The sequence below is a fragment of the Merops nubicus genome, unplaced genomic scaffold (genome assembly GCF_000691845.1).
Source record: "Merops nubicus isolate BGI_N331 unplaced genomic scaffold, ASM69184v1 scaffold47269, whole genome shotgun sequence".
NCBI classification, from domain to species: Eukaryota; Metazoa; Chordata; class Aves; order Coraciiformes; family Meropidae; genus Merops; species Merops nubicus.
The window spans coordinates 6,124-32,978 of NW_008632604.1; the positions used below are offsets into that span (position 1 = coordinate 6,124).

The 26,855-nt window shown below is 37.0% G+C and overlaps 1 protein-coding gene across 1 annotated transcript; it reads left to right on the plus strand.

Moving 5' to 3' along the window:
* Positions 1–8,431: 8,431 nt before the first annotated feature.
* Positions 8,432–26,618, plus strand: LOC103780294 (probable phospholipid-transporting ATPase IF; the record flags this gene model as incomplete). Its single annotated transcript, XM_008947955.1, has 13 exons — positions 8,432–8,543; positions 9,400–9,489; positions 12,615–12,695; positions 16,805–16,912; positions 17,084–17,212; positions 17,333–17,436; positions 18,707–18,754; positions 21,521–21,585; positions 22,150–22,231; positions 23,489–23,639; positions 25,477–25,674; positions 25,961–26,119; positions 26,446–26,618. Coding segments are annotated over exons 3-13 (1,295 nt in total), but the record flags the coding sequence as incomplete, so codon positions are not given.
* Between the last annotated feature and the right edge of the window lie 237 nt (positions 26,619–26,855).

Here is a 26,855-nt window from a genome sequence, read left to right on the forward strand (position 1 = left end):
AAGTTTTATACGGTTTATACCAAAAAGTGTATTTTGTTAAGTTGTTACATTTTACTACTCCTTTGCTGTGCCCTTTGCACATTTTTGTGCTAGTTTTATGGGTAGCTGTGCTAATTTTTGTGGATATTTACGTATCTGGAAAAAGAATTACAGCAAAATAGAAAGGAAGCTTAAGATTTAGCAAGCTTTAAGGATAAACTAGTTTATAGACATGTCTGAAAGCACGACATTAAACTGATACTTAGGTCATAAGTCGTGTATGAAATGGAATTAAAATCTGAAGTGATATTTGATGAATGGAATAGACTCAAAACTATAATGTTAATTCTTGCAAAGCAGGTTTTATCAAAGCATGCTAAAAGGAAGAGCTGGACAGTTCTAGCTATGAACTAAACTTGTTTTTTCCCTGTGGAATTTGTTGAGCAACAACTGTCAGTATAATTTCTGACACACTTTTGGAAGAAACTTAAGATTTATTATCTGGGGATAGTTGTGGGGGAAGAATTTTTTTAATGTTTTTCATAGTGAAGGAAAATGTGAATTAGCCTTGCAGTGCAGGAGCTGATCCACGTAGTGGTTGTTGCCTACCAGAACCAATCTAAATATTGAAAATAGATGTTTTCAGTATTTATGTGGGATAATGGTCGTATGAGTAACCCAGAACAGGAGCCCTACATGCTTGTGTAAAACAGTTTTATAAGTGACTCTCCAGAGCAGTGGATAAGTAGCATTTCATTTTAAGATAGTAGTGTACATAGTATGCAAGCATGTGAAGGAGTGTATGATTTTTCTGTATTTGTCTTGTCATGAACTTGACAAACGTAATTCTTGGATGTGGTGAAATGGCTAGCTCCAAAATTGGAACTGCTTTCTAATTTTAAGTAAAAGCTCATAACCTGTCACAGATTTGAATGCCATGTTGAAAGTCAAAAGAACGATATTTCTGCTATAAAATGACTCGAATTCAGGGACTGGATAATTGTATCCTGTAGAAAGGATACAATTAGAATTTCTTTTTTTCCTTTTTATTTTGAGTTACTATGTTTATTCAAGGTATTTGAAAGATCTGTGTTGAATGTTTTGTTTACTATGAAACATTTAATTTACTGGTTCTGTAGTTCTTAGTGTGATTTTGTTTAGTAACTGCTATTTCTCTGTGATCAATTATTGCAGAGTTGTAGCACTTTCCATGTTCAAAGTACTCCATCTATTTTGACCAGCATTCTTAATAGTAGCTATTGATTTTTGAGATTTCAATTCTTATTTTATAAAATGGGATGCCCTATAGGTGCCTCCTGATGAGTGTCTAAAGTCACCCTTCAGCTTTGAAAGTCTTGCCTAATCTGTACGTGTCTGATGATATTGCAGATACGGGTAACTAAATGTTGGCACTCACAGAGGAACTCTTAGTTCTGAAATTATCATGTAGTTCTAACTTCAAAGGCATCTTCATTCCCACTTCTTTCAAGCAGTGCCTTTTTTTTTTTTTTTTTTTTTTTTTTTTAAGGAATAAATTTAGACAGCATCGAACAGCCTTGCAGAGTAGTTCAGGAACCACTAGCCATTTCTTTGGGGCTTGCTTCTTAGAATCTGAAGGTTAGCTAAATTGCTTTCTTTACTAGAGTGGAAGACATTTATTGTAAAGTCTATTCTCTGTCAAAAAAGCATCTGAGCAAAAGTATCACTGAATCTGTTCATTATTGGTAATTTTCATAATTGTGTCTGAGTGCAAAAGGGGGCATACTAAAATAAAGCAACAAATGAGGAATGTATTATAGGCATTTGGTTAATTAAATACACTGAATGCAAGAGGATAAGAATTCTAATAATCCTGTAGGAAAGAAAGTGAAGCTTAGAATTCTGTTGAAGACAGTCACAGAAGAGTACTTGTTATAAAGCGTTAGGTTTGTTTTATCGTATGAAGTCCAAAGTGGATTAGGCTTTGTAAATACTGTCATTTGGATTGTGGGGGAGGTTAAGAAAGCCCATTCCTTAATTGATGCAAAGTTGGGCTACTTTAAAGTTAAGCAGTGTGCCTAAATCTCTGTTACAATTGTCTGCCACTAAAGGAAATTGGACATGACATAAGTCTCTGCGAGTGCTGTGTTAGAAAGCCTAACTTGCCTGCTCAGCCCGCTTTCCTTTTCTGATTTTATTGATGTTACAAGACCAGTATGTTTGGCATCAGTCACCTGAGTAGAGAAACTGGCACAGGGAAGTATGTTAGCAGTGAATGAGGCCAGTTTAGCTTGCTTGTTATTTTTGTGAATAAATAGAAGAGAAGATGTGGGGTTTTTAAAAGTAGGGGTTTTTTGTGGGCATTTTGACAAAATAATGTAAAATGTGTGTAACCAGGACTTCATTCTGAGCACCATTATGACTTTTCTAAATACAGTACTAGGCCCTTTTTTAACTTTGTGAAAGAGAGGATTATTGCTTGATAATTTCTCAGGCCTTGTTTCTTAGAGTGTTTGTTTTCACAAAATAAAGTAGTCTGATTGTAGATCTGTTAGAAGGTTACAAATGATTTGTTATCAGATATTTTAAACAACCACAGATCCAGTAAGCAGGAAGAGGAAACTGCCTGAATAGTGCATGACTACTAATAGAGTTTTATTTCTTTACTGCAGTGATATTTAAAAGAGGAGGAACGAATTGCATGGCACTGTGTAAACCCCGGGGTGCTTCAGTGTATTCACTACTTCAGTTGTTAGAACAGTGTTTAAGATTGCTGTGAGAGGCCATTTCTTCCTTCACACTGACCTTTGATACGACAAACTCAGTTTTGACTACTGCCCAGTTATATGACTGAAAGAATTATTGGCTGACTGTTTTGAGTAGAAATTTACACAGACTTCTGAAAATGTGCACGGAGTGTGAATAGATGAGTTTGTCATCTTATCTGACAAAGGGAAAAGTACTCCATGTATATTCAGAAAAAAAACCAAGGCAAGACAATCCATTTCCTCAAATCACCTTTAATCAAAATCTATCTGGGCAGCGGTGTAACAGGAGGCTTTTGGGCTCTCTGCCAGGAAATGTGCTGTTCTGTTTCTGCATCACGGTCAGTCAGCCCCCTCCCTAGGAAAAAGGCTTCCCGAGACAAAGTTTTCTTCTGTTTATTAGTTTTATTATCTAGTACATGGTGTCCAAAGGACTTTTGGGGGAACTGCTGCTTTCCTTAGCAGTGTTCAGTGTGGTTTTTGAGAGGAGGAAGAGGCTCTAATTGGGGCTTTCTTCTTTTAAACAAATTTCACTGAAAACTGGTCACAAAAGTTGTTTTAGCAAATAAAGTTTTGCTTGTTTTTTCCCCATAAAAACTGTGAATGATGAGTAAGAAATACCAGGAGAACATGTTAAAGTATACTGGCTTTATGCAAATGATAAGCAAAAATTACTTGCCAGATGATTTGTAATTCTCAGTGAATGTGTTGCGAGCAGCAGTTGATTTGCTGTATGCAGGGCTCATGTCACTAATCCTGGCTAAAGACCTGCGGATTTCGGCGTCACACTCGGCGGTGCTGGAGAGTGCAGTGGAACTGAGGAAATAAAAGTCTGTGGTGGAGAGGGTAGATTATATCAATAAGTTAACCGAGAAAGCAGTTTTTCTTTCCTTTACGCGTGCAGGTGCTGGGCGGGCAGTCTCAACCTTTGCACAGTACTTTTTCGTAGTGCTGCTTCTCACCTGCTTACTCTGCCTTTTTCTCTAGTTGCCTGATCCGTTGTTCATGCTAAGAATGCTTCCTCAGCAGCAAGTTAAAACTCCTCTTCCACAGGGAACCCTTTTCTTATACCACCAAGCTATTGGCATGACCATGCAATTGTTTTAGGGAACTGATACATTTTAAAAAAAAAATAATTAAAAACAACTGGGAAAATGATACCAATTGAACTGCTTTACTAGTCCACTCTACCAGACAGCTGCATGGGCAGTTCTCCTAGAACAGTGGTGGAGATAAAACGTAGAAAGGGGTTATTTGGAGGAGAGGTGGCTGTTGAAGCCAATTTCTTTAATGAAAAAAATACAATGAAATTGCAGTCAAAAATTTATCCTCAGTTCCCCAGGATGTTATCTGTGCTGTTTTAAGGGAGCGTGATTTTTACACAGGTGATGTCTTCGTCTAAGTTTTAGAACAGTAACAAAATCACTGCTGAAGAGAAAATTAATTTAACTTTGGTTAGAGTAATCGTGGATTTATAAAAAAGGAAAAACATGAATCACTTCTTTTTTTCTTCTGCCCCAAAAAAGTTACTTTGGTTTGTGCTTTAATCAGCTCAACTCAAACATCTGTATGTTGTATGTAAATGGCTTTCATTTCTAACATTCCTAAAAAGAAACATGTCAAGTTTACCTCGGTGCACTTTTCTGTTGAGGGTGTGTATATTGGAGGTTAAATGAGAGCTGTATTCTAGGGAGAGAGAATGCCCTGGGTTATGTTGGTAAGTCAGCTGAATGGCTGAACTTTAGCCAATAAATCTAGATTTAGTTTGGAACATGAAGGGGGAAATAAATCAGTTTTATTTCTTTTTTTTTTTTTTTTTTGTCACTTAATCTTATGGTCAACATTTATTGTGTTTACAGTTGATGCAGGTAATACACCTGATTAAGAAGCCTTAAATATCAGGTTTTGTAGTGAACAGCTTTATTTGTTACAAAGTCAATGATGCGTGCAGTTAGGTAAAATTCACTTTACTAGATAACTTCAGAAAAACTAACTTTTGTTGAAATATATTGATGATAACTGAATCTTTTTACAAGACTCAATATTTAACTTAGGGATTCTCTGCTCATGCTATTTAGAGGCAGAAATCCTTTCACAAAGGCGTGTTACCCTAGTTTTGCAGCTGAGTTTGATAATGACGTTAGAAAGAGAACTGTCTAATAAGTGAAATAGGGGAACTGCTTTCTACACCTCTTTGCTGGCTTGCATATAGATAAAATGCGAAATCCCTTTGCTGGGCAGAAATTTGGCCTACAAATCAGTTTTGTATCGAGAGCAGGATCTGTGACTGGCTCCACAGTTACAGAAAAATTAAAGGCATTTTGGTTCTTCAACAAGTTCAATGTCTGTGCAGAATTTTCCTTGAAAGAGATGTGTAATTAAAATTTCTCTGGAAGATCTGCCTAGCTGCGGTCTCACCAGCTAATTATGCGATGACTGGGTTGTTGGGTAATTTCAGATGATATTTCGTAGTTACAGACGTGAAACTTAGGAGATGTGGTTTCTGTTCCCAGCTCTGACACTTATTTCCTGCTGTGACTGAAGTCAAGTCACTAAGGTTGTCAAGGATGTGTCTCTTTCCAACCATAGCTCTGACAACTGAAGAGGTTCTTGTCCCCCGCCTGCCTTGCTTGTGCAGTGTCATCTCCACAGATCTGCTGATGGCACAGCTTTGGCACTTTCTCTGTGGTAAATGTCAACAAGACAGAGCTAAATGTGTATAGACTGCAATTTTGAACTGGTTTAGCTGCACAACTGCACCTGTAAACTCATATGGTGTGAGATTCTGATATGGGAAATAGATTCCTTGCTGTTAATCAGCTGAGTCTCCTTCAGTGGAGATATCCTCCTCTAATGAAAGTGCTTGTTCAGTTAGGTTTGACTCTTCATAATAAAAATGTCATTAAACATGAACTTTCAGGTGCTCAGACAGTGGCATAAAAAGGGCATATAAATATTTCGGAAAAATTCCATGACACTATAGTCTCTCTGAAATCTTTCATGTATCTTTAATAACTTTCAGCAAGTGGCGTGGAGATGACAATTTATCACCATCAGAAGACTTGCCAGTCACTTTCTCTGCTTTCTCTGTTTTTTTTCTATTTTTTTTTCTTTATATCTGTTTGGTTTAGAGTGGAATTTTTTCAGGCTGTAGAATATGGGTTTCTAAAATAAGGATGTCTGGCATTTTGTGAGTGCCAGACATTTTCTGAGATAGAAAAGAGCTATATACCTAGACTCACTAATTAAGCTTTTTTTTTTTCTTGCTTGCAAAACACTTTCACTGTGGCATCTTCTGGATTGTTTTATGAGTAATGTGTCACTAATGTCAGATAGCCAAATGCTTCTGCTACAAACACCGGTGTCTTTAAATTTTGGGTCAGCGTTTAACAGGTACGTTTTTCTCATCTTACTTTCATGCTTTTATTTCTAAAAGTTATGAACAGTCTTCTTTTTGATTTTGGCATCGTGTATATATATTTTCCCCTCCTGTCCCCTAACTACTTTTTGTCTCCCAGCTCCACTCTTATCTTTAAACAAGCTTTCACCCTGGAGCATGTGACTAGAGCAGCCTTCCACTGCTTGTCATCTAAAGTTTATTCTCCTTCAAATCCCTTTGAAAAATCTTCCTTCTTTCTTCTGGACCTTTGTTTCTCTCTGAAGCAGAGTGAATTTTTGAATTATTCCTTTACTTAAAAATGACACCATCCTGAATGTGAACATACCAAATGCCCTGTGTTAGAGATATTCATGGATTAAAAAAAACTTCTTGGTTATACCTTTTTATGTAGCTCATTGTGCTAACTAGTTGTTCATCATCCTGTGTAGCTGACTGATACAGAAGTGTCTTCTGTTGGAGTTCTATGAAGTGTCAGGTTTTATTTGACAGGAATCAAGGTTTGGGCCTGGTTTCACAAGTGGAACAACACAAGTGCGGAGTTAGTTTCCTCACCTCCAGTAGTGGAATTGGAAATGCCCTTTCTAGCTGTTTCATCAACTGTCCTTTCACTTGGGATCAGAGACCAAGGAGACTGTGTATACAGTGCAAGGTCACTTCTAAGATTACGAATGTGTGACGCTTACACTGAAATTCACCACTCCCCAGACAGTCATTGATGCCCTATTGAACGTCTTGAAGCTTTTTGGGTTTTATTTTAGTAATTTTCATGGCCTGTTATCTGAATTATTACTGTTTCACTGTCTTGCTTGTTGTCTTCTGCCATTACCTGCTTCTTCAGGTCAGAATATTGGAGCTAGGAAGAGTTCTGGTGAGTCATTTAGCCCCAGGAAAGGCTCAATTAAAGACAGACTTGGATGACCTAGATATAAGCCCTTGTGTTACAGACATTGCAGCCTTCCCATGTGACTTATTTTTGTTTTTAATTATTCCTTTCCATAAGAAAGGAATTTCTCTTTGTTTTTCCAATATCCAAACTCAGTTTTCCTAGCAGCAAATTAAGCTTTTGTCCTTCAGATGGCTTCTTTTCTCTGTGGAACAGTCTTATATATCAGAAGATGAGCTAGTATATCCCAAGTTTCCTCTACTCCAGGCTAAGTGACTCTAATTTATTTGCTCTTCACTTTTTAGATTGTTCAGCCTTGCGTTATATGTCATATTTTCAGGATCTCTTGTGGCTCATGTTCCAGTCTTCTGGATGCTGTCCAGTTGGTTCACGGTGCTTCAGCTGCGGCTCCCACTCTTTTAGTACTAAAGGCCTTTTTCTCAGTGGGATGCCATTACTGACTCACATTCAGCCTGTCATCAGCTGCAGCCTTTTGCTCAATTTCTGCAGAACTCTTGTGTCTGGTTCTGGGTGTCTTCTGTGTGTCTGTTTGGTCAAGATGATTTTGAGTTTTTTCCTCATCATTTAGAGTTCTTGCAGTCTTCAGATGGTGTAATTTGCAAATTGAACACTTGTAGTCCCCTTCCCCTCGCAGAGGCAGTTGATGAAAATAATGTCCATTAGACCTGAAAGGGTTTTGTTTCAAAGGGACCTCACTCAGAACTTCTGTTTTGGCAAGAAACTATTGTTAAGTATTTCTGAGTATCCTTTCGGTTTTTTAAGAATTTGCTTTCAGTGTTGCTACCACTCATGTGTGAATTGTGATTTCCTGCCATTACCACCATTTGAAGTTAGACAAAATATTAGTTCTTGCAGGTAGAACTTGTTTGGAAAAATACTGTTGTCTAGTGAAATGCCTATGGTTTTGTTTTTAAGCTGGTGAGAATCTTTTCAAAACTCAATTACCACATCATGCTAGTATGACGTGTTTGTTCAGATCTTCTGCTTTTCTCATAATCTGTTTTATTAGGGTTATCATGAGTGTGGCTGTGAGGTTTTGTAATTTATGTGTTTTCATCTCTGTTTCTTCTTTTTCAAGTTTCATAGGGCTTCAGGTTTGCATGATAGCAAGTATTCTCTAATCCTTTTTGAGACTTAAGATTTTATTCTTTCATTTTCCAGAATAGGTATACCAACTTCAAAATTGAGATTTTTCTTTATTCCCTGTTTTTTAAAGTTTTCTGGTCACAGTGGAGTTTAATTTATACATTATTTTTGTTTCCCATTCAAAAGCCACTATTCTAAAACTGCTGCTTGATACCTGGATATCATTTTTTCTGCACAAAGATAAAAATTTTACAAAACTACAGCTAATAAAGTAGTCTTTGTTCATAATCTTTTCTTTTTGTGTGTGTTTTAGGGTTTTGACCCACCGCATCAAAGCGATACAAGAACTATTTATATAGCAAATCGTTTTCCCCAGCATGGCCATTATGTTCCTCAGAAGTTTGCAGACAACAGAATCATATCATCCAAGGTAAGGAATCAATTTGTCATGGGAAAACCACTTGATCTGTCACTTAAGTTGTGTAGAGAATGTGTGTATTATGTCTAACAGTGCATAGGCAATATTCAAAATGATACAAACTCTAAACCTTTTGGAGGAGAAAGCTGGGTTGCTTCCTATGTAGCTTTTCCTCCTGCTCTCATCCCTCTTTCTTCAGAACCTAAGTACAGAACAATTAAGCATGATGGTCAGAATTTCTGAAGAAAAGTTGGGTTTCAATCAGTGTTGCCCATGTCTGGATGTGATGCACAGAACCATCTAAAAGGAAGGATGAAGCTGGTTCTGAGGATTTATAAAATATCCAAAGTGTAAACTAGAGCTTTGCATAAACTAAATGAGCAATGGACTGCAAATGCAGATTCCCTCCTAGTGTGACCTTGGATTAGAATCAATAGAACTGATGGTGGGGATGTCTTGTCACTGTAGTGTTGGAGAGAAAGTTACAGCTGCAGGAATTAATTTCTTCTCTTCTGCTACCCAGGATGCAAGCAGCCAAATACCTCCAGCTGCTCCTATCCCAGTCGGTAGGAGAACATTTAAAAAGAACATTGAAAACTGGCTACAAAGGCAATGCAGTTGCCACTCCTGCTTCCCTGCTAGCTGTACTTCGGTGGGGGGAGTGGACCAAGCAAAAAAACACCAAAAAAACCTTGGACACAGCAGTTCTGTGTAGGAGTAAGGCAAGACCAGAAGAAGGTTTGGGGCAAGGGAGGTAGAAAATGAAAAGATTGAGGTTAAAAGAGTTTAGTGGGAGCAGAAGTGAATTTTCCTGAAAAATTATTCAGTATGTCATATGTTCTTCCCTCTCTCCCTTTTTTACTTTCAGTATACAGTGTGGAATTTTGTTCCAAAAAACTTGTTTGAGCAGTTCAGAAGAGTAGCCAACTTTTATTTTCTGATTATTTTTTTGGTTCAGGTAAGTTGAATAATACTCAGGAAATTGCAATTAACACTGTAAATTCTGCCACTGTTTGTTGTTCTGTAAATTTAACTTCTCTGCTTACATATTCTGTCTGTGAAACCAACACATTTCCAGTTTCTCTGGAAAAATAACTTTCAAAAGCATGTCTGAATTTAAGTACCATCCTTAGGTTTTAGCTTCATGAATGCTAATATATTTAAGTGTGCGGCTTCAAAGTCTGTTGCACTGCCAGCACAGGGACTCAATTGCCTTCTTCAAAATACAATCTTAAATCTGTTAAGTTAGCAATAAAATTCCCGGTATGCTTTTTGATTTTTTGTGGACATTGGTGGTGTTTCAATACACCAGGAGTTTTACTCTGTGCTCTAAGTGCTTCTTGGACATTCGCAGGCAGAAATGAAGACGTGCAAGTTCACTTGCATCAGACTGGGCACTATGCTTCCTCTTGAGCTAAGCGTAGGCCAGTGTATGTTCTCATTGTAGGTGGAACCTTGCTTTTGTAAATCAACACACTATTGTCACGGTGCTCTAAGGTCCTCAAGTTAAATTTGTTCAGATAAAATGAAAACAAGAATTTACAGCTAGGATTGACAGATTTGAAGACATCAGTGATGTTCTTGGTACAGTATAGGTCAGAAATACTACTGTGGCTTTTGTAGCAGAGTATATATATTGCTTCTAATTAAGACCATCCACAAATATATTGTGACAGTCTGTAAATTTTCTGTGATCTGTGCACTTCCAGCTCTGTAATTGTATTTTAATTCTGGTAAGTTATGCAGACATAGTAGATGAAGGATAAGTGGGAGAAAGGTTGTAAGGAGAGGTAATATCTTTTAAAAAAACAGTTAATTTCTGAAACAGAGACAAGATCTTGGTGTACGGAAACAGCTCTTTCATTATAAAATAGACTGCTTTGGACATGTACAGCCCACCACAGAGATTAACCAACATTTGCAGTATGCATCTGGAAAAGATGGTACCTCATATGAAAACAAACAGGAATAATGAAGAGCTCCTAAGTTTTGTTTGTTATTGTGCAAGATACCAATAGCAGGGCCAGTTCCGCATTTTTTAATCTGTTGCCTCCTGTGTCCCTTGCTCTTGTTCTTTCATTTTTAGAAAGAGTGAACTTTCTAATAGGCTGAAAATTCCCGTGATGGGAGTTGCTAAAGTCATATAGTTCTAACTTAGATTAAAACAATGTGTTGTCCATGCCATCTTCCTAGTTGAGAATATTGACTTTGTCACTCCTATTAAGATGTTTTGTGCTGTTTTAACATATTGTAGCATGAGGAAGATGAGGACATGCTGGAGATGGAACATGATTGTTACTTAAGTAACTGTTGCATTTTTAAAGCTTTTATTTCTTTTTAATGCAGATTTACCTCTCCAGTTCAATTTTGAGTCACATTCCTTTCAAACTGTTACAGACCTCAGTCATATGTAAATGTCATGTCCATGAACAAATACAGATCTAAAGGCAGAACTTCTGTTCAGAGTGTAATCCTGTTCTGCTCTGTTTGTGACTCCAGTGGATGCACTAATTTGTATGGGAAATGTCTTGTCTATATGTCTGTATTCTTTGAAACCAAGCAGAAGGAAAGCTGCAGTAATTTTTGTTCATTCCTTAGAATGGAATTCTGTTTTTATTCGAATTCCATTTGGAAGTCCATTAATACCTAGGGTTTTTTTTTTCTTTTTGTAAGGAAAAGCTGCCTTTAAAAGTTGATCACCATGGCATCTTCTCTGTCCTATGAATCTCATGTGACCCAGATGCAGAGTCTGTCATTACCACCTTGTTCCACTGGGGATGACGGAGCTGGGGCAAGTTTTCATTGTGTGATTTAAACGTGCAGCACAGTCCAATCCACGTCGTTCACTGCACATATGCATGCCAGAAACATGGTGGCAGACTGCATTTTGGCTACATGACGCTCCACACCAATTGTGTGATGGATGCGTGTCCAGCTGCGTAGCAGGCAGAGGGCCATGGTGTTCTGGTGAAAGAGGCAAAAGGAGCAGGCTGCTGCAACAGTTCCACTAGCCCAAAACTTGCTCCATTTCCACTATGAGCTTCTCTTGAGAAAGAAGGAAGGAGTCTAGAGGGCAGAAATGTCATGGGTAATCCTGTGCAGACAAAAATTAGATGCTTTTGTTGTGAGTTTTCTTGTACAGCACGCTACCAAGCTGAAGTTTCAATGCTACAGTTGAGGAGCAGACGATATTGCGGACTAGATCTGATTTTTGTTGTGTTGTATAAATTGTGTTTTAGTGGGGAAAAAAGAAAGCTCATGTGTGTGTTGTAAGGTGGCATAATTTGTTTTCTGTGTGAGGTTGTTGGCTCTTAACAGAGTAAACTTTTCATGTATGACTTTTTTTTTCTCCCTTAATGGTTCCCAAAGCAATGCCATAAGTCTCAGGTAAAGTGGATGAAGTCGGTTTCTGTGGTTTTGAGTAGTTCTTGTGTATATTTTCTTTACAGCACTTGACCATGTTTTATCCTGCAGCAGAGGAGAACCACTAATATTCCCCCCACATACAGAATTTTAGTGTATACACCTCACTTTTGGCATGCCAGCAATAACAGCACAAATTGTAAAAACTGCATGTTAACTTAGGGCAGCCAGAAACGAACAGTCCAGGAAAGGGCGTTCTCTAATATCTAAACCATTGGGAATTGCTAGTTTTAACTGTATTTCCACTCCTAAAGTGGATATTACACTTCACTGCTGTTAAGCAGCAGTTTGCGTAGAGTGTTGAAACAGCTTACAAAATGTAGGCTTCCTTCCTTTGTAATACACTTTTGAATTAATCTTTGTAGGATGAAAACATATGTCCCTTTTACTAAGGACTCTTAAATTGGCACATGTGTTACAAATGTGATTACATCTGTTCTATGCCGTAGAAGCTTTGTTTGCATCATTATTGACATGTATTATTTAGGTGTCAGGAATTGAATTTTGCTCCAGAAATACTGCAGAAAGTACAGTAAAGACACTCACAGGCTATAATGAGGAGTTTGGAAAATAGTTATCTTGCGTCATTGGGGTTTTTTTTTGAAAGTACAATTGTAAAAATAAAATTTGGGCTAATTTTCACGTTTTCATCTCTTTTAGCTCATGATAGATACCCCTACCAGTCCTATTACCAGTGGATTGCCATTATTCTTTGTCATAACTGTGACGGCCATAAAACAGGTAAAGAGAGAAAACCTTTTTTGATGAAGTTTTTCTAAGGTAAACTTACGTAACAAAGTCTGAATGAGGTAATCTTTAAATACCAAAAAAATTAAAAACAAAGTATTTTGTATTTCATGTTTCCTGTTAGATGCTTGAACTTCAGCATTTTGTTTAGTTGTCAAGTGCTTAGTGACTCACCATGGTAGCCTTAAATGGACAGTGAATGACTGTCAGACAGCGTTTTTGTCTAAACATTACATGTCACTTGTTATAAGACCTTTTCTGAAAGCTACTCACTTATTCCTTTGGCACACCTCGCTGCATATTAAAACCAATCCTCCCACATGACACACGAAGAAAGGAACTTGGGAAGATGAAGCAGTGGTGCAATCCATGTTTGTCAGTAGTTAAAAGGCAAACTTTGCCCCAAGGAGTGTGCTTCATGCTGTAAAATAGATATTAACTGTAATCCGGTTCCAGGTGAAAGGCCCAGTTTAGAAAGTTTCTGGTTTTATTTTCTTTTTCATTGGTTGCATAAAACATTTTCTAGTGCTTTATAGCACCTGAAATAAGAAAAATCTGAGTCTGATAGAAATCTTTTTCAAGCACCCTACTACAGCCTACTATGACCTAGAGCCCTTGGAAGGTCAATGTTAAAAAGAAATGAAAAAAAATCTTGTTTTCTTTCAACCCTTAAAGCACGAGGAGAAAGAAACAAACTCATAAATAAAGAGTTGATGTGAATAGAAATTCTAATCTCTTCTGCAAGGAAGTCATTTTCAGGACCTGTCCCTTTCAGAGGGTTTGACAGTGCTGTCTGGGGAAGAGATGCAGTCATAGCAACTGAAAAGTAAGCAGGAGACTGTTATGGAGCTACAACTGGAATTTCAATTTACCTCCTGTGCCAGTAAGCCCCAAAGCTACCCTGAAATAGGGCAAAAATAAAAATAGCTCTAGCTTTCAAGTTAATAGAATGGGAGAGAAGGAATCTTCATGCTGAAGTAACATTTGAACTAAGAGTTCATCCTCTTCCTGTGCAATTTGTGTACATAAACTGCCCTAATCCTGTTCAATTGAAGTTGTCCTCACCCCAAAAAAATCACACAATATAGCTCAAGCGCTATAGTCATAAGTAGGCAATGAAAACTAACCCTTAAAGCTTTGTGAACTGAAAGAGACTGTGCAACTTAATTATATAAACATTTTTTTCCAGAAAGAAGTTGGACTTGTATAACTCTATAATACTCCAGAATAATCTTATAATTTTGTTTTCAGATGTACAATCTTATCTTGGGAAATTTAAGTACCTTATCATCACTTACAAAAAATAGAGATTCTGGCATTCCTTCTAGAAGTTTCAGATCATTCATGACTCACTAAATGTTAAGAGTTATTCCAGTTGTCTCAGTACCTCTGCAAGGACTGTTTCATGTTTATCCAACGTGCTGGAAAGTAGGCAAAGAGTATTCGCAAGCTGTTACCTTGGAAAGACAATTCAGTTGTGCTCTTTCCAATGGGCTACCCTTGGACGAGTCAGAAACACAAATATTCTGTTGGAATGCAGAGGGGAAAATACCCAGTATGGTCTCAAAAGCAGACAGAAGTGGAATAGGAATCAGATTTTAGGGGAAGAACCTCCTTTTGAAAGACGCGGGGCAATCATTTGATACAAAGTTATTTCAGGATAAATGCTAAACTATAAATTGGTCGTCTCAAAAGATGAAGGGGGAAAACAGAAGAATTAACTGTGTGAAGGTTTGAAGCTTAGCACTGCATGGAAAAACCTCTCCCTTGCTTCCAGAAGGCTGGTTAATGTGGCACTTGTAGAAGAATGCAGAACTCAGCCTTATTTCGATCTCAGCCAAGGGGCTAGAACTTTTTCTTCTTAGAAGTGTAATTGCACCTAGGTCAGAAGAAGGACGTACAAGACTGCAAAGTGATGCAACTCATGCTGTGTCATTTTGTCTGTCTTGTTAGCCAGAGTGCTTTCCACCTTACGCTGTGAAGATGTGCATGTGGTCCTCAGAGGAGTCAGAAATATTTTTTTTTGCTTTATTTTCTTTTCTATAAAGTTAAACCCAAACCAAGATATTTCCTAAGGAACTTTAGGGAGCTTAGTCTATTTCAGTAAGTTCATAGGTATTTAGGAAACAAGCTGATGGGACACAGATGTTTACATGACTGTCAGCTAAATTAGGAACAACTACTTTGTAGACTTTGATTAACTATAGCCTTACACTGGGAATGAAGAACCTGGTAATTTAATACACAGGCCTGTTTTAATTTTGTCCTTTTCTCAAGTACATTGATGCAATTACTAAAGCAGGACTTAAGAATATAATTTAATTGAGGGTTTTTAATCTTTAGTTTCTGTTTATGCATATAAACAACATTCCAGGTATTCCTATTGCATCTTTCTTTTTAACAGTACTTTGCAATATTTGCAAGTGAGGATAAGGAACTCTCTCAAAAATGCTGCATTAGGTAGATTTGGGGGGAATTTAAACTGACCGCAGTAAGTTGGCTCTTAAGAACTCCCTGGTGTGAGGTGTCACCCTTCTGTTGTAGGCAGTAGTGTCAGATGGAGAAAGCGCTGAAATCTGTACTTTCTAAAGAAGGCAAATTTCAGTCCTTTGCCAAATGCCCATATTGCTCAGCTGTTCAAGTTTATGAGACAAATGCCCCAAGGTTACTGGATGTGACTTAAATCCTTGTTTTCTTCTATCAGTCACATTTAGCAAGGAGCTGTTGCTACTGAGATGCTTTTTCATGCTGATTAGGATGGACTCTTTGAAGTCTTACGGGGTTTAGGGTTCTGATTTGCCAGTATCTCTCTGTGTGACTGCTATTACTGCACACTTTTTAATTCTTTTTAAGCAGCTAGCGTAGAAAGCTTTTGCCCCTTGTCCATAAGTTGTACCGTTGTGCTGTCCTTATTTGTCATAGTAACAGTGGAGGTGATGAAGGTAGCACTGCAAAACTGTACTTTAAACAGGCTAAAGTTTCCTCCCAACTCCAGTCAACTGCATAATTCTCCCAGCTGTATCTACGTAGTACTTTTTGTATTATGACATTCATATAATGTTTGTTGTGTTCTGGGATGAGTTGGGATTATGCCTTGCTGTTTCAGAGGGCTCCCTTCTTCTGTCTACAAACTTCCAAGGTAGTGGTTTTAACTCTTTTGTGTATTTTTTTTTTTTATATACCTACAGAAAAGCATTTTAGGAAATGTTTTTGTTACAGCTAATAGTTGTAGGAGTCTTACCAGCCTGTAAGAGGTGGCTGAACTTCCTTTATGGACTGATAGATTTCTTGTGGTTGCTTGTGGGGCTTTCCAAACATTACCTAGACATGAGGATAAGAGATCATGCTGTTGACAGTCATGCTATTAGATTAAACAATGTATTAATAGTTTAGGAAAATAAGAGAGGAATAATATGCCCGGATACACTCTCATGAATGTTTGCACATATCCATGGGAGAAATGGTGCTTAAAGAGGTGCCAACTATGGGCTAAAGGAAAACTGGTTAATTTATCCACTGAAAACTCAGTTGCAGAGAACGCTTGCATTAGGGCTCACAAAGAGTTAACACCTTCTTAGTCATCTTTGCTTGCTATAGAGCTGATGTGTGAACAGCATGTCATGGAAAATTAAGAAATCTTAAGATTTCATGCATAGGCTATGGCAGTTACTATAAGAAGTGCTATATGGTATGACATGAGGAAGTAATTTGTTATGGCTCTCTCTCAAAAAAAAAAGGAATCCATAAGAGAGACTGGAAGTGACTATTCTGAGTTTTGTGGTATATAAATCCATATAGATAAAAGATTGAAAGAGTGCTTGTTTGTCTCATCTGCAGAAAATGTCACTCTTAGTTTGTTTTATCAGAATGTAGGATTTTCTTTACCACTTTTGCTACTTACTTGCTTTCACTTATTTGTGTAAAAAGAATGAAAATTAAGAGGTTTCCCAGGTTCTTGGGTAACAGCTCTAGCAGAAGCTCAAGAAAAGTTAGTAACTGTATTCATGCTATGCAGCAAGTGATTTGAAGTGCAGTTACTCAGAAGAAATTTGTTATCTTTATAGATTTATTGCTTAAAAAATAAATTAGTATGTTTTCCACAGGGTTATGAAGACTGGCTACGACATAAAGCAGACAATGAAGTAAATGGTGCTCCAGTTTATGTTGTTCGAAGTGGTGGCCTTGTGAAAACTAGATCTAAAAATATTCGGGTATGTGCCTAAGAGCAAATTGAAAACCTTGGTTTTGTTGTACAGCTAAAGCTCTTGTTTCATTACTAGTCATTGTGGTTTGTTTCATCATGAGTTGGTAACAATGCTAAAATGAATTCCTATCTTTTAAAACTCTATTTGTACACTTCTCATTTGTGTTCACTTCATTAGGTGGGGGACATTGTCAGAGTAGCCAAAGATGAGACTTTTCCTGTTGACCTGGTGCTTCTGTCATCTGATCGAGTTGACGGTTCATGCCATGTTACTACCGCAAGTTTGGATGGAGAGACCAATCTTAAGGTCTGGGTTATTCAAATAGATTCTAATCAGCTTGAGGTGCCATTTTTATTTCAGCCTGTTGAACTACCCACTGCTGCCTGGTAGTCCTGTATCATTAACTGAATGGACATTGTTTTACAGACACATGTTGCAGTCCCAGAAACAGCAGTGTTACAGACCGTTGCCAACCTGGACAAACTAGTAGCTGTTATAGAATGTCAGCAGCCAGAAGCAGATCTATACAGGTATCACTTTACTAGTAAATATTTAGAAATGAAATCAAAGCAAAGTGTTTAATGTTAGGAATGTTATGAGTCTTGCTGGGAATAAAATGGCTTCAGACATCTGCTTAAATTTTAAGTTTTAACAATCAGTGTGTTTATACTGCACTTAAATTGCAAGTGACAGTTAAATCTGATTATTTCAGTAGTAATTCAGAAATTAAAAGATAATAATTAACTTTTGCATTTTAATCATCATGCTTATGTGCATTTCTGTTCTAAGCAGTAAATGTGTTTCCAGATTTAAAAAAAACTAAATGGCCTGTAAGTCTGAGCAGGCTGGAGAAAGAATTGTATAAGGTTCTGCCAGGACATTTCAGTACTGTGTATTATATTTTTTTAAATGGAATTAACTCAAACTGTAGCAAATTATTGTAAGCTTCTGTTAATTCTAAGGGTATGTGTTAGTTATGTTTATTTTGCTTATGTTCAAGAGAAGATTTTGAAGCAAAAAAACCCATTTGTATCTGGGAGTGTTTAATTTCAGGTTTTGATATAAGCAAGCAATGCCCTAGACTCTGTAAAACAGCATCATAGGTAACAAAAGTTGTATTCCCATCCAATTTTCTCCTGGATTGTGTAATGGAAAATGGTAGCTGTGAAGTAGTAGTTTTCAAAATCCAAGTATATCACAGCAGCTATTCTTAAGTAAGCTCTGGGATATTTGAGAAATACTAAATTCTTAAAAACTAAGATACTTAATTTGAACAGCTGCTCAAATATTTGATCTTCAGTTCAGTTTTTAAAGAATATCAAGTTAAGGTACAAGTACCATCGAAGTTTATATCCCCATTTGTAGCTGGGGTCATGCTATAAATATGCAAGAGTCAGATTTTAAAAGCAGAGTAGATTTGCTTCATTAAATGAAAAATTACCATTTCTGAAGGATAATATGCTAACTTGTATTTATTGAGGAGTTATTTCTTAGTGGAACATCAAGAAGCCGCAATCTGTTTTAGCTGAGTAAGAAATATAATCTTCTGTGGTTTTATTAATGACACTTAATAGGCTTTCTCAAGTGACTGCTTTTTTGAAGGATAAATGTTTCTGCTGTTCAATCTCTCTTGTAAAATTATTGCCGGTGTTGTCATATTGTTTTAGTTTGTTAATAAAATTTGATTATTTTGTAGTTATGAACCATTAATAACTTTTTTTTTTTTTGTAAATATAGAGGGGTTTTTGAATGTTTTGAGTGTTTGTGTAGCTATTTGTAATGTGTGACCATGTTTCATAGATTTGTTGGAAGAATAACTATAAATCAACAAACTGAAGAAATTGTACGGTAAGTAAAACTACAAAATTAATGCTTAGAACTGATGGGGGATGGTTAAAATCATAAACATCACAAAAGAGTTGCTGTCGAATATGTGAAGGGGAGGAGTATTTTTACTGAAGGTATCAATGGTAGCTGCATATTTCTGAAGGAGATGAGAAATAGTAGTGAAAAAGTTCATTACTACTCATTTTATCAGATTCAATAGGACAGTTGTGGAAAGCTTGGCTGTTCCAAAGGGAGTGAGTTTTAATAAATTTCATCGAACCTTTTCCAGTGGCATAATATGTAGGCTACAACAGATCCCCTGTAGTCTATTTATCAGAGGCACTGAGCAGGTGTTTTTGCAATTGAAATTCCTAGAAATTATTAGTCTGTTTTAACAAAGCCTCTGCTACAAATTTGTAGCTTTTAGGATATATTTCAAACTACTGTACTACCTAGACTGTAAACGTAAATGCTGACATCTGTACTAGTCAACACATAACTGTGTGCACAGAAAGCTATGTGCACACAGTCATGTGCTTGCAGCCTTTCCCTCTGCAGTCATGGCAAGTCCTATACAACTAAACACAGGTGAAAATACAGAAGTGAAGACATAAAGCTGCTTACAGACCTAGACCCACACCTGGACTTCCTCAAAAGATTGCTAATGGTGTTGGGCTGGCCCCAGCTAGCAGCTAAGATTCCACACAGCTGCTCGTTCATTTCCCCCCACCACAACAGAAGAAGAATGAGAAAGGTCATGGTTTGAAATGTTGACAGGGAAATCGTTCATACGAAATGGCCATATTTTCAGGGATATTTAGAATTCAAGTTATTTGTTTTCTCTTGAGAGTCGCTGATAATCAAACTTTCAAAAAACTGGGTTGCCTATTCTCAAAATGTGAAGTGCTGTGTTACGGTTTATAAATATGTCACAGAAACGGGTAACTGCTATGATTCTTTCACTCGTCCAAAATGTCATCCTCTACACTTTTTTTTTTTTAAATTGAAATTTCTACCTGAATTGAATATTAATGCAGTATTATTTTCCCTGTGATGTGTGCCTTCAGACTGAAGAACTGAAAGTCCTTCAATCTGAGAGCCTCCTGTGAGGCTGGAGGCTGGCAAACCTCCATCAATGCTAGATAGGAGTAACATGGAGTTCAGAGTGAATCAATGATTTGTCAATAATTTTGCAAGAAATATGGGAATGTAGAAGGCAGATCAGCTGACCCCAAGTCCAGTGCCCTAGCCACTCCCACAAAAAAAAGCAGCACTCAGCCTTTTTTTCTAAGGTGGTTTTGTGTGCTACTTCACTTACAGCTTTTTCAAGAATTCATTACTGCCAAGCTTGACATGTTCAGCTTTGGGATAATCTATCAAAATAATTTAGTTGACAACAAATTTAAAGGGACCATGAAAGATAATTGCAAGTTTTGACTGCTGGTGGAACTGTATCTTCTGACTGTCAAAGATAAACTTGTCTAGTCTGTTGCACTGATTCAGGTTTTGCATTTTGGGTTTGTCAGATGGGTTTTACAAACTGCAAAATACACTTGAATCCAGAAATATAAATTAGAATTCTTAGGAGAAAAGGTTAAATGCTTGAGCGTTTAGTCCCTTTTAGTTCAATTTTTCAGTTAGAGTCTAGCCTAAAATATTAACATATGTGTATAATTTAAAGACCCTATCATAATCTGTGTGTATAATTGGTGCACATGGTATTTGTGATGACAAGTGTCACATTTGCAGTAACATTTAACTTAAATGTTTAACTGTGGGAGGTGAGTTGTGGGTTTGGAGTGGTTTTTTGAGTAGCTCCAGGTTATATTTTCAAAGGAACTTAAAGTGCAAGAGCTTTGTTTGTATAATAGTGATCATGGAGTTGTGGTACAGCTAGTGGAAAAGGCAAACTCAAGGGTTACATGCTGTAGCACTTAATATATGATCTTTAGCTCTTTTGCTTATACCCAGTATGTCAATCTGGCCACTGCAATTGTTCAGTTTTTTCTGTCATTTGAAACACTGCCAAAAATAGTGAATGCACTTTTTTCTTTTTCAAATTTGAAACCAGCCCCGCTGGCAGTTTTTGAAGATGATGTAGCTGCTGGCTGCATATGGCTCTAACCTTTTATGCGCCTCCATTCTAACTGGCCTGTTATTTTCACAGCACTGTTTACAGTTCACTTCACCAGTGAAATCAATGTATTCATGTGGAGTGATAGATGTGAGGAAAAAACATTTAGGAAATTTGACTCATGCATCAGGAAGCAGAACTTGGTGGTGTTGTGCCCATCTAGTTATTTGTCTTTGTTTCTCTGGTATGAGGAGCTTTTGAACTTGCTCAATCAGTTTCAGTTTGACAGAGGGGTAGAAGCAAGGTAGGTAAAGTAGCCAAAGCTGAAGTAGCACTCTTATTGCACTGTCAGCTTAACAGGGTTTGTTGTTTTTTTTGCTTGCTGGCTTATGAAGTAACTTTCAGGTCTCTCTGAACCGACTGTTTGGTATATTCATCTCGGTTGCTAATCATGGGATATTGAGCAGTATGGCACTGACCAAAGGAAGCTGAGAGCTTTGTGGAGATGTGTGGGTGAGGTGTGGTCGAAGGGGTAAGAGCACTGAAGATGGACATAAATAAGGGTGGAATTTGAGTTGTTGCAATGGGAATTCATAGAAGATCTAGGAGAAGCGTGCATAGGAAACTAGATTTTTATGGTTCTGTGATTTCATTAGTCCTACAGAATACAGAGCAACTAATTCTTAAATGCTGATCTGTCTGTTTCTTTTTAGACCTCTTGGGCCTGAAAGTCTCTTACTTCGTGGAGCAAGATTAAAAAACACTAAAGAAATATTTGGTTTGTAGACATCTACGTATTTCAAGAATATTCTCTTCTTAAACCATGTTGATGAACTGTGGTTTAATTCAACTTGCACTGAAGAAATTGTAATAATCTTGCTGACTGTTACCTGAGGGGATATGATTATAGATGAAAGTAATGATATTATGCTGAAGAATCTCTAAGGATATAAATTTCCGGCTCCGCTCTGTGAAAACATTTGAAGTGGTTTGATAGAGGAATAACTTAACTTCAATGGATAAATGACTGTTGTTACTGTTATCTGCTATTCAAGTCATTCTCCTGAGATTTACCATTCTGTTTTCCATGTAATACATGTTGAAGTGCAGCACAGTCATAATGAGCAGCATTTTAGTAGGTCTTAAACTACTTCAGTAGTAGTGTTTTACGATAGCAGAATATTGCAGATACAAAATACTGTCTCACCATTGTGCTGAAATAAACACAAGTAGTATCTCTTGATTTTTATCCTAAGTCTCTCAAAATGAAAAATTCTACAAATTGTATTTATGCAGAAAATAAACTATAACTCTTTCCCCTTCCCTCCCCCTTCCTTCCCAGGTGTTGCAGTGTATACAGGTATGGAGACAAAGATGGCATTAAATTACAAGAGTAAATCTCAGAAACGGTCAGCAGTAGAAAAGTATGTTTATTTTCTAATATATTTCTTATTTGTAGAGTTTTAACTTAGTTTTTCCTTGGTAACTTGAAAACCCTTATGATCTCATGGAGTTGTATGCAAGGCAAGAGAGTGTAGTTGCTTTGCCTTCAGTAGGAAACTAAATATAAAATCTGTTGCTTAATATTTCATCCTTCATAGTTTCTTTCAGTAGTATACAAAGCTGAAACGCCCAAGCTTAAAAAGATCTCAAGCACAAAAAGTTACTTTGAGAGGTTTGTCTTTGAGATGTGGAGGTCATTTAATGAAAGGTGAAATGCTGCTTGAACCAGATGCTCAGAGATAGTTTGTACAGCAGTCCCAGCTTCTGATGTTCTCTGCATCCTTTACTGTAAAACTGATGATACTTTTAAAGAGGATGGATTGAAATGAAATCTTAAGTGCTTACAAATCTTTCTCCTGAATTGTATTTGATATCATGGAAAATAGCTTTGTTTCACATAGTCTGAAGGATATAGCCTGTCCAGGTATGTTTTGCGATTAGTCTTGCTTCTTGTACAAGTCACAGGTTCAGGTTAAAAATCTCCTTATAGTTACAGGATAGATGTTGTTAAAATAGAGATTTGTATGTTGAACTTAAGGAATTATTTGAAAAGGAAAGGGAGCTCTAATGCTGCCTTTATTGCAGTTACTAAAAATCAGAGATAGCCTCCCAGCATTCTTTTGCAAATGTGGGATTGATTATTCTTCTATAGTCAGCTACAAACAGAACTGTAGAGTGCACAAGAAAATTTCAGGCATCAAAGCAAGGGGTGGAAAGATGGTCTGGCCAGCATTGCAGAATATAGAGGCAAGTTTGACTACATCTTGGTATAGTGTGGTCTGGGTTAAATAATCAGATGCCCTTGGTAGTGCTCTTCTAACTGAAAAAAAAAAAAAAAGGTGCAGTCTTGGATTTCTTCTGTGGCTGGTTGTACTGCCTTCACAGCCTTACTAGGTAGTCAGGGGAGCAGAGAAGGACAACAGGTATGATACCAGTCAACTCTTTGGGTATTGTTGCACCTTAATCTAGTTTTCGTAGTGCTATATGTAGAGTATATCTTAGTCAGGTGTAGGATTTCTTTTCACTTCTGATGATTGCTTGTTGCATAGAAACTTCGTATCAAACACAGGATACGTTTTAAATAAGTCAAATAAGTTTTTTATCAATTCATGTAACTACAGTGTGTCAGTAGATTAGGTAAAATAAACTGAAGTTGGGATTTTTTTGCCTCTTTATAGGTCCATGAATTCCTTTTTGATTATTTACCTAATAATCCTCCTCTTTGAAGCCATTTTGAGCACTATTTTAAAGTATGCATGGCAAGCTGAAGAAAAATGGGATGAGCCTTGGTATAATGAAAAAACAGAGCATGAAAGAAACAGCAGTAAGGTAATGTAGTTCTACCTAGTTGCATGTCTGAGGAACCCTCAAGCACTATGTACTGTGATAGTTATGTCTCTATTCTTGGAATGATCCACATGATCCACTTGCAAGTCTGTTTGACGTTGTCTCAGTATATTTGAGAGAGTTAGTGCTGTGTAGCATCATCCTTGTATAGAGGTAACATCCTACCTCTGTTATTTGCTGGACTTTTTCTTACTTTATGAAAAAAAGCAAGCTTTTTTGAAAATTTTGGCCTTTATTAGGACATATTTCTGATGTTTTATGTTCTTATTATAGTTACTGTTCTTTTGGATGTCTTTTGTCATTCCTGAAATGAAAAGAGGAGGGGGGTGGCTCTTCTTGAGCACGTTCCACTGCAGTGATTTCACAGTTCAGGCATTTTGGACAATTTGTGATGTTGAGATTTTTCAGGCAATTTTGTAAGGCTGTAATTTTGCTCAAGCTCCTGCTTGCCTTCTCACTTATCTGTAGAGATTGGAGGGATACTTTGAAGTGTTCCTTAAGTCTGCAGTTCTGAGAAGTGTCCTTTTTTAATCATTCTATATTATTCTTTGTCCTGTTTAATTTTTGATTTCTGTACGAGTCTGCCTTCTTCCAAAGCAGTTCAGGAGCTGGCTGAAGCTGATTCTAAGTAGAGAGGATTTTCAAAGAACAGAAGAATGTGGAATCAAGTCTCCACATCTGATGTGGTGTCAGACTTTTAACATCCACATCCACCCATACCCTCCCCACGTCCTGGAGAGTTGAGAATTGAGTGTTTACTAGGTGCCATATGTGCAAAAAGGTCCAAATGCCAAATCAAGAGAGTTCTGTTCTGCTGAACTTCCTGAGTTTTTGTCAGACGCCTCAATTATTGATACTAAGTATTTATAGCAGCACTCCCTAATTAGGAAGAACAGACATTATTTAATTTTGGGAACTGATTACTTTTATACTCCCTTTTTCCAAAACTTTCTCTTACACACCAGTATCTGATAGAGTTGAAAGAGATGTTCCAGTTTTTCTGTTCTCTGATCTCCCTTGCTCAATGTTCAGGTGTTCGTAAGTCTTCCCAAAGTACAATTTAGATACTGAGTTTCTTGTGCAAATGAAAAAGAGACTTCAAAGAGACTGTAATGTTGCATTTCAGAGTTTGTTAAAATTGTCATACCTAATAAAGAGAAATTTCTGTCCTATTACATAGCTGTTTACTTGAAATGCATGTGTTGAATGCAGTGATCTGAAGAGGCATAGAGGTGTGTGCCATTGAAATCCACACAGTCCGTTTCTTATCATGTGGTCTGAGTCACCCACATCGCTGGGGAATGCCAGTGGACAAGGGACCCTCTTGTCAGTCTGCTGTCCTAAGCCAGTACAGAATACTTGCAGATTCCTCTGACAGCATGGAGTATCACTTGCTTGCTTTCACTATTTATGTTTCCTTAGAAAAGTCTTTGAATGGTGCTGTTTGATGGAATAGGAACCACATTATTTTTTTTGAGACACGGGTCTTCCAAGAGACCTGTTTGAAAACAGACTCACCATGGTAGTTTCGTATTAATGGGCAGGTTCAGTAGAAAGGACAAGAATTCATGAACCTGAGAACAGAAGCATCCAGTCATAGCTTAGGGCAGTCTCTTGGCATCAGTTTGAAGGCACGTTTCTGGGGCAGCCTGGCAGTGCCTGCATTGCCACTGTGTTGCCTCTCTCAGGTTAACGTGGGACTTGGTCTTATCCAGCTCTGTCAGGTTGTCATTTTTCATGCATATTGAAATGTAACTAAGTAACCACGTTTCACCTGATCATTGCACTAATCTTTACATTTTCTCCTTTTCTTTTATAGATTCTGCGATTTATTTCAGATTTTCTTGCTTTTCTGGTACTTTATAATTTTATCATACCTATTTCACTTTATGTGACTGTTGAGATGCAGAAATTTCTTGGATCTTTTTTTATTGGCTGGGATCTTGACCTCTACCATAAAGAAACAAACCAGAGAGCACAAGTAAATACTTCAGACCTCAATGAGGAATTGGGACAGGTAGAGTGAAAAACACATTGTTTTTCTTTTCTTTTTTACCTTCTATTTTCTACTTCATTTTTAATATTAAAATACATTACTGTAGACTTGTCTTGGTTGTGCTTGGATTTTTGATCAATATAAGAATAAGGTGAATAAGGTGAATTGAATCTGATGGCAGAAATGAAAATTTTTACATGATCAAAAAAAGGTGTGTAGTGGAGAGTGTGAGTTGAGATTTTAAAAATTTATTTATTCTAAAAAATAACTACAACTCTAAGTCGGGATTTGTTTTATTTTACAAAAGGTAGAGTATGTGTTCACAGACAAAACTGGCACATTAACTGAAAATGAGATGCAGTTTCGGGAGTGCTCCATTAATGGCATAAAATACCAGGAGGTCAATGGTAAACTAACTCCAGAGGGGTTTTCTGAAGATTCTCCAGATGGAAATAGGCATAGTTTGGTAAGACTTATTTTTTTCCCCAATAAGGCACCCTAGATAGAAAATGTTTTATTTTAGAGAAATAATCTTCTAGTGTTAGCATTTTTTTAAGAATCAGAATTTTTAAGTAGTTCTTGAAACAATTAAGTTTCAAACACTTAACAGTGTTTGAACTGAACCTCTTCAGTTCGGTTCAATAGAACTGAGACTATTTATTAAACATTTTGAGATGTGGTTATTTAACATGCAATACTTGGCAGGTTTTTAAGTAAAAACGTTTTATAATTATGTTCAAAACTAGGTTGATATGTAAATGCTACAAATAAAGTTTTTTTTCTTTCTTACAGATGAAAGAGGAGGAACTCTTCTTGAAAGCCGTTTGTCTTTGTCATACAGTGCAGATCAATGCAGATCAAACAGATGGTGCTGATGGTCCCTGGCATGCCAATGGAATAACACCCCAATTGGAGTATTATGCTTCTTCACCAGATGAGAAAGCTTTAGTGGAAGCTGCAAGCCGGTGAGCTCTACTGCCAAAACTATCTAATGTAGACATTGCCTGCTGGGGCAGGCAGTTCATGGTAAAAGCAACCTTAGAAATGGCTCTGAAAGATTGTAAAGCCAAGGGCCTGGCACTGTCAGTTTACTATGAAAACATACAAAAATAAAATACACAAAACCCTAGACATATCTTAATTATCTGTAATATGTGTATATAATTATATATTTTATATAAGTTATATATAAAATATTTTTT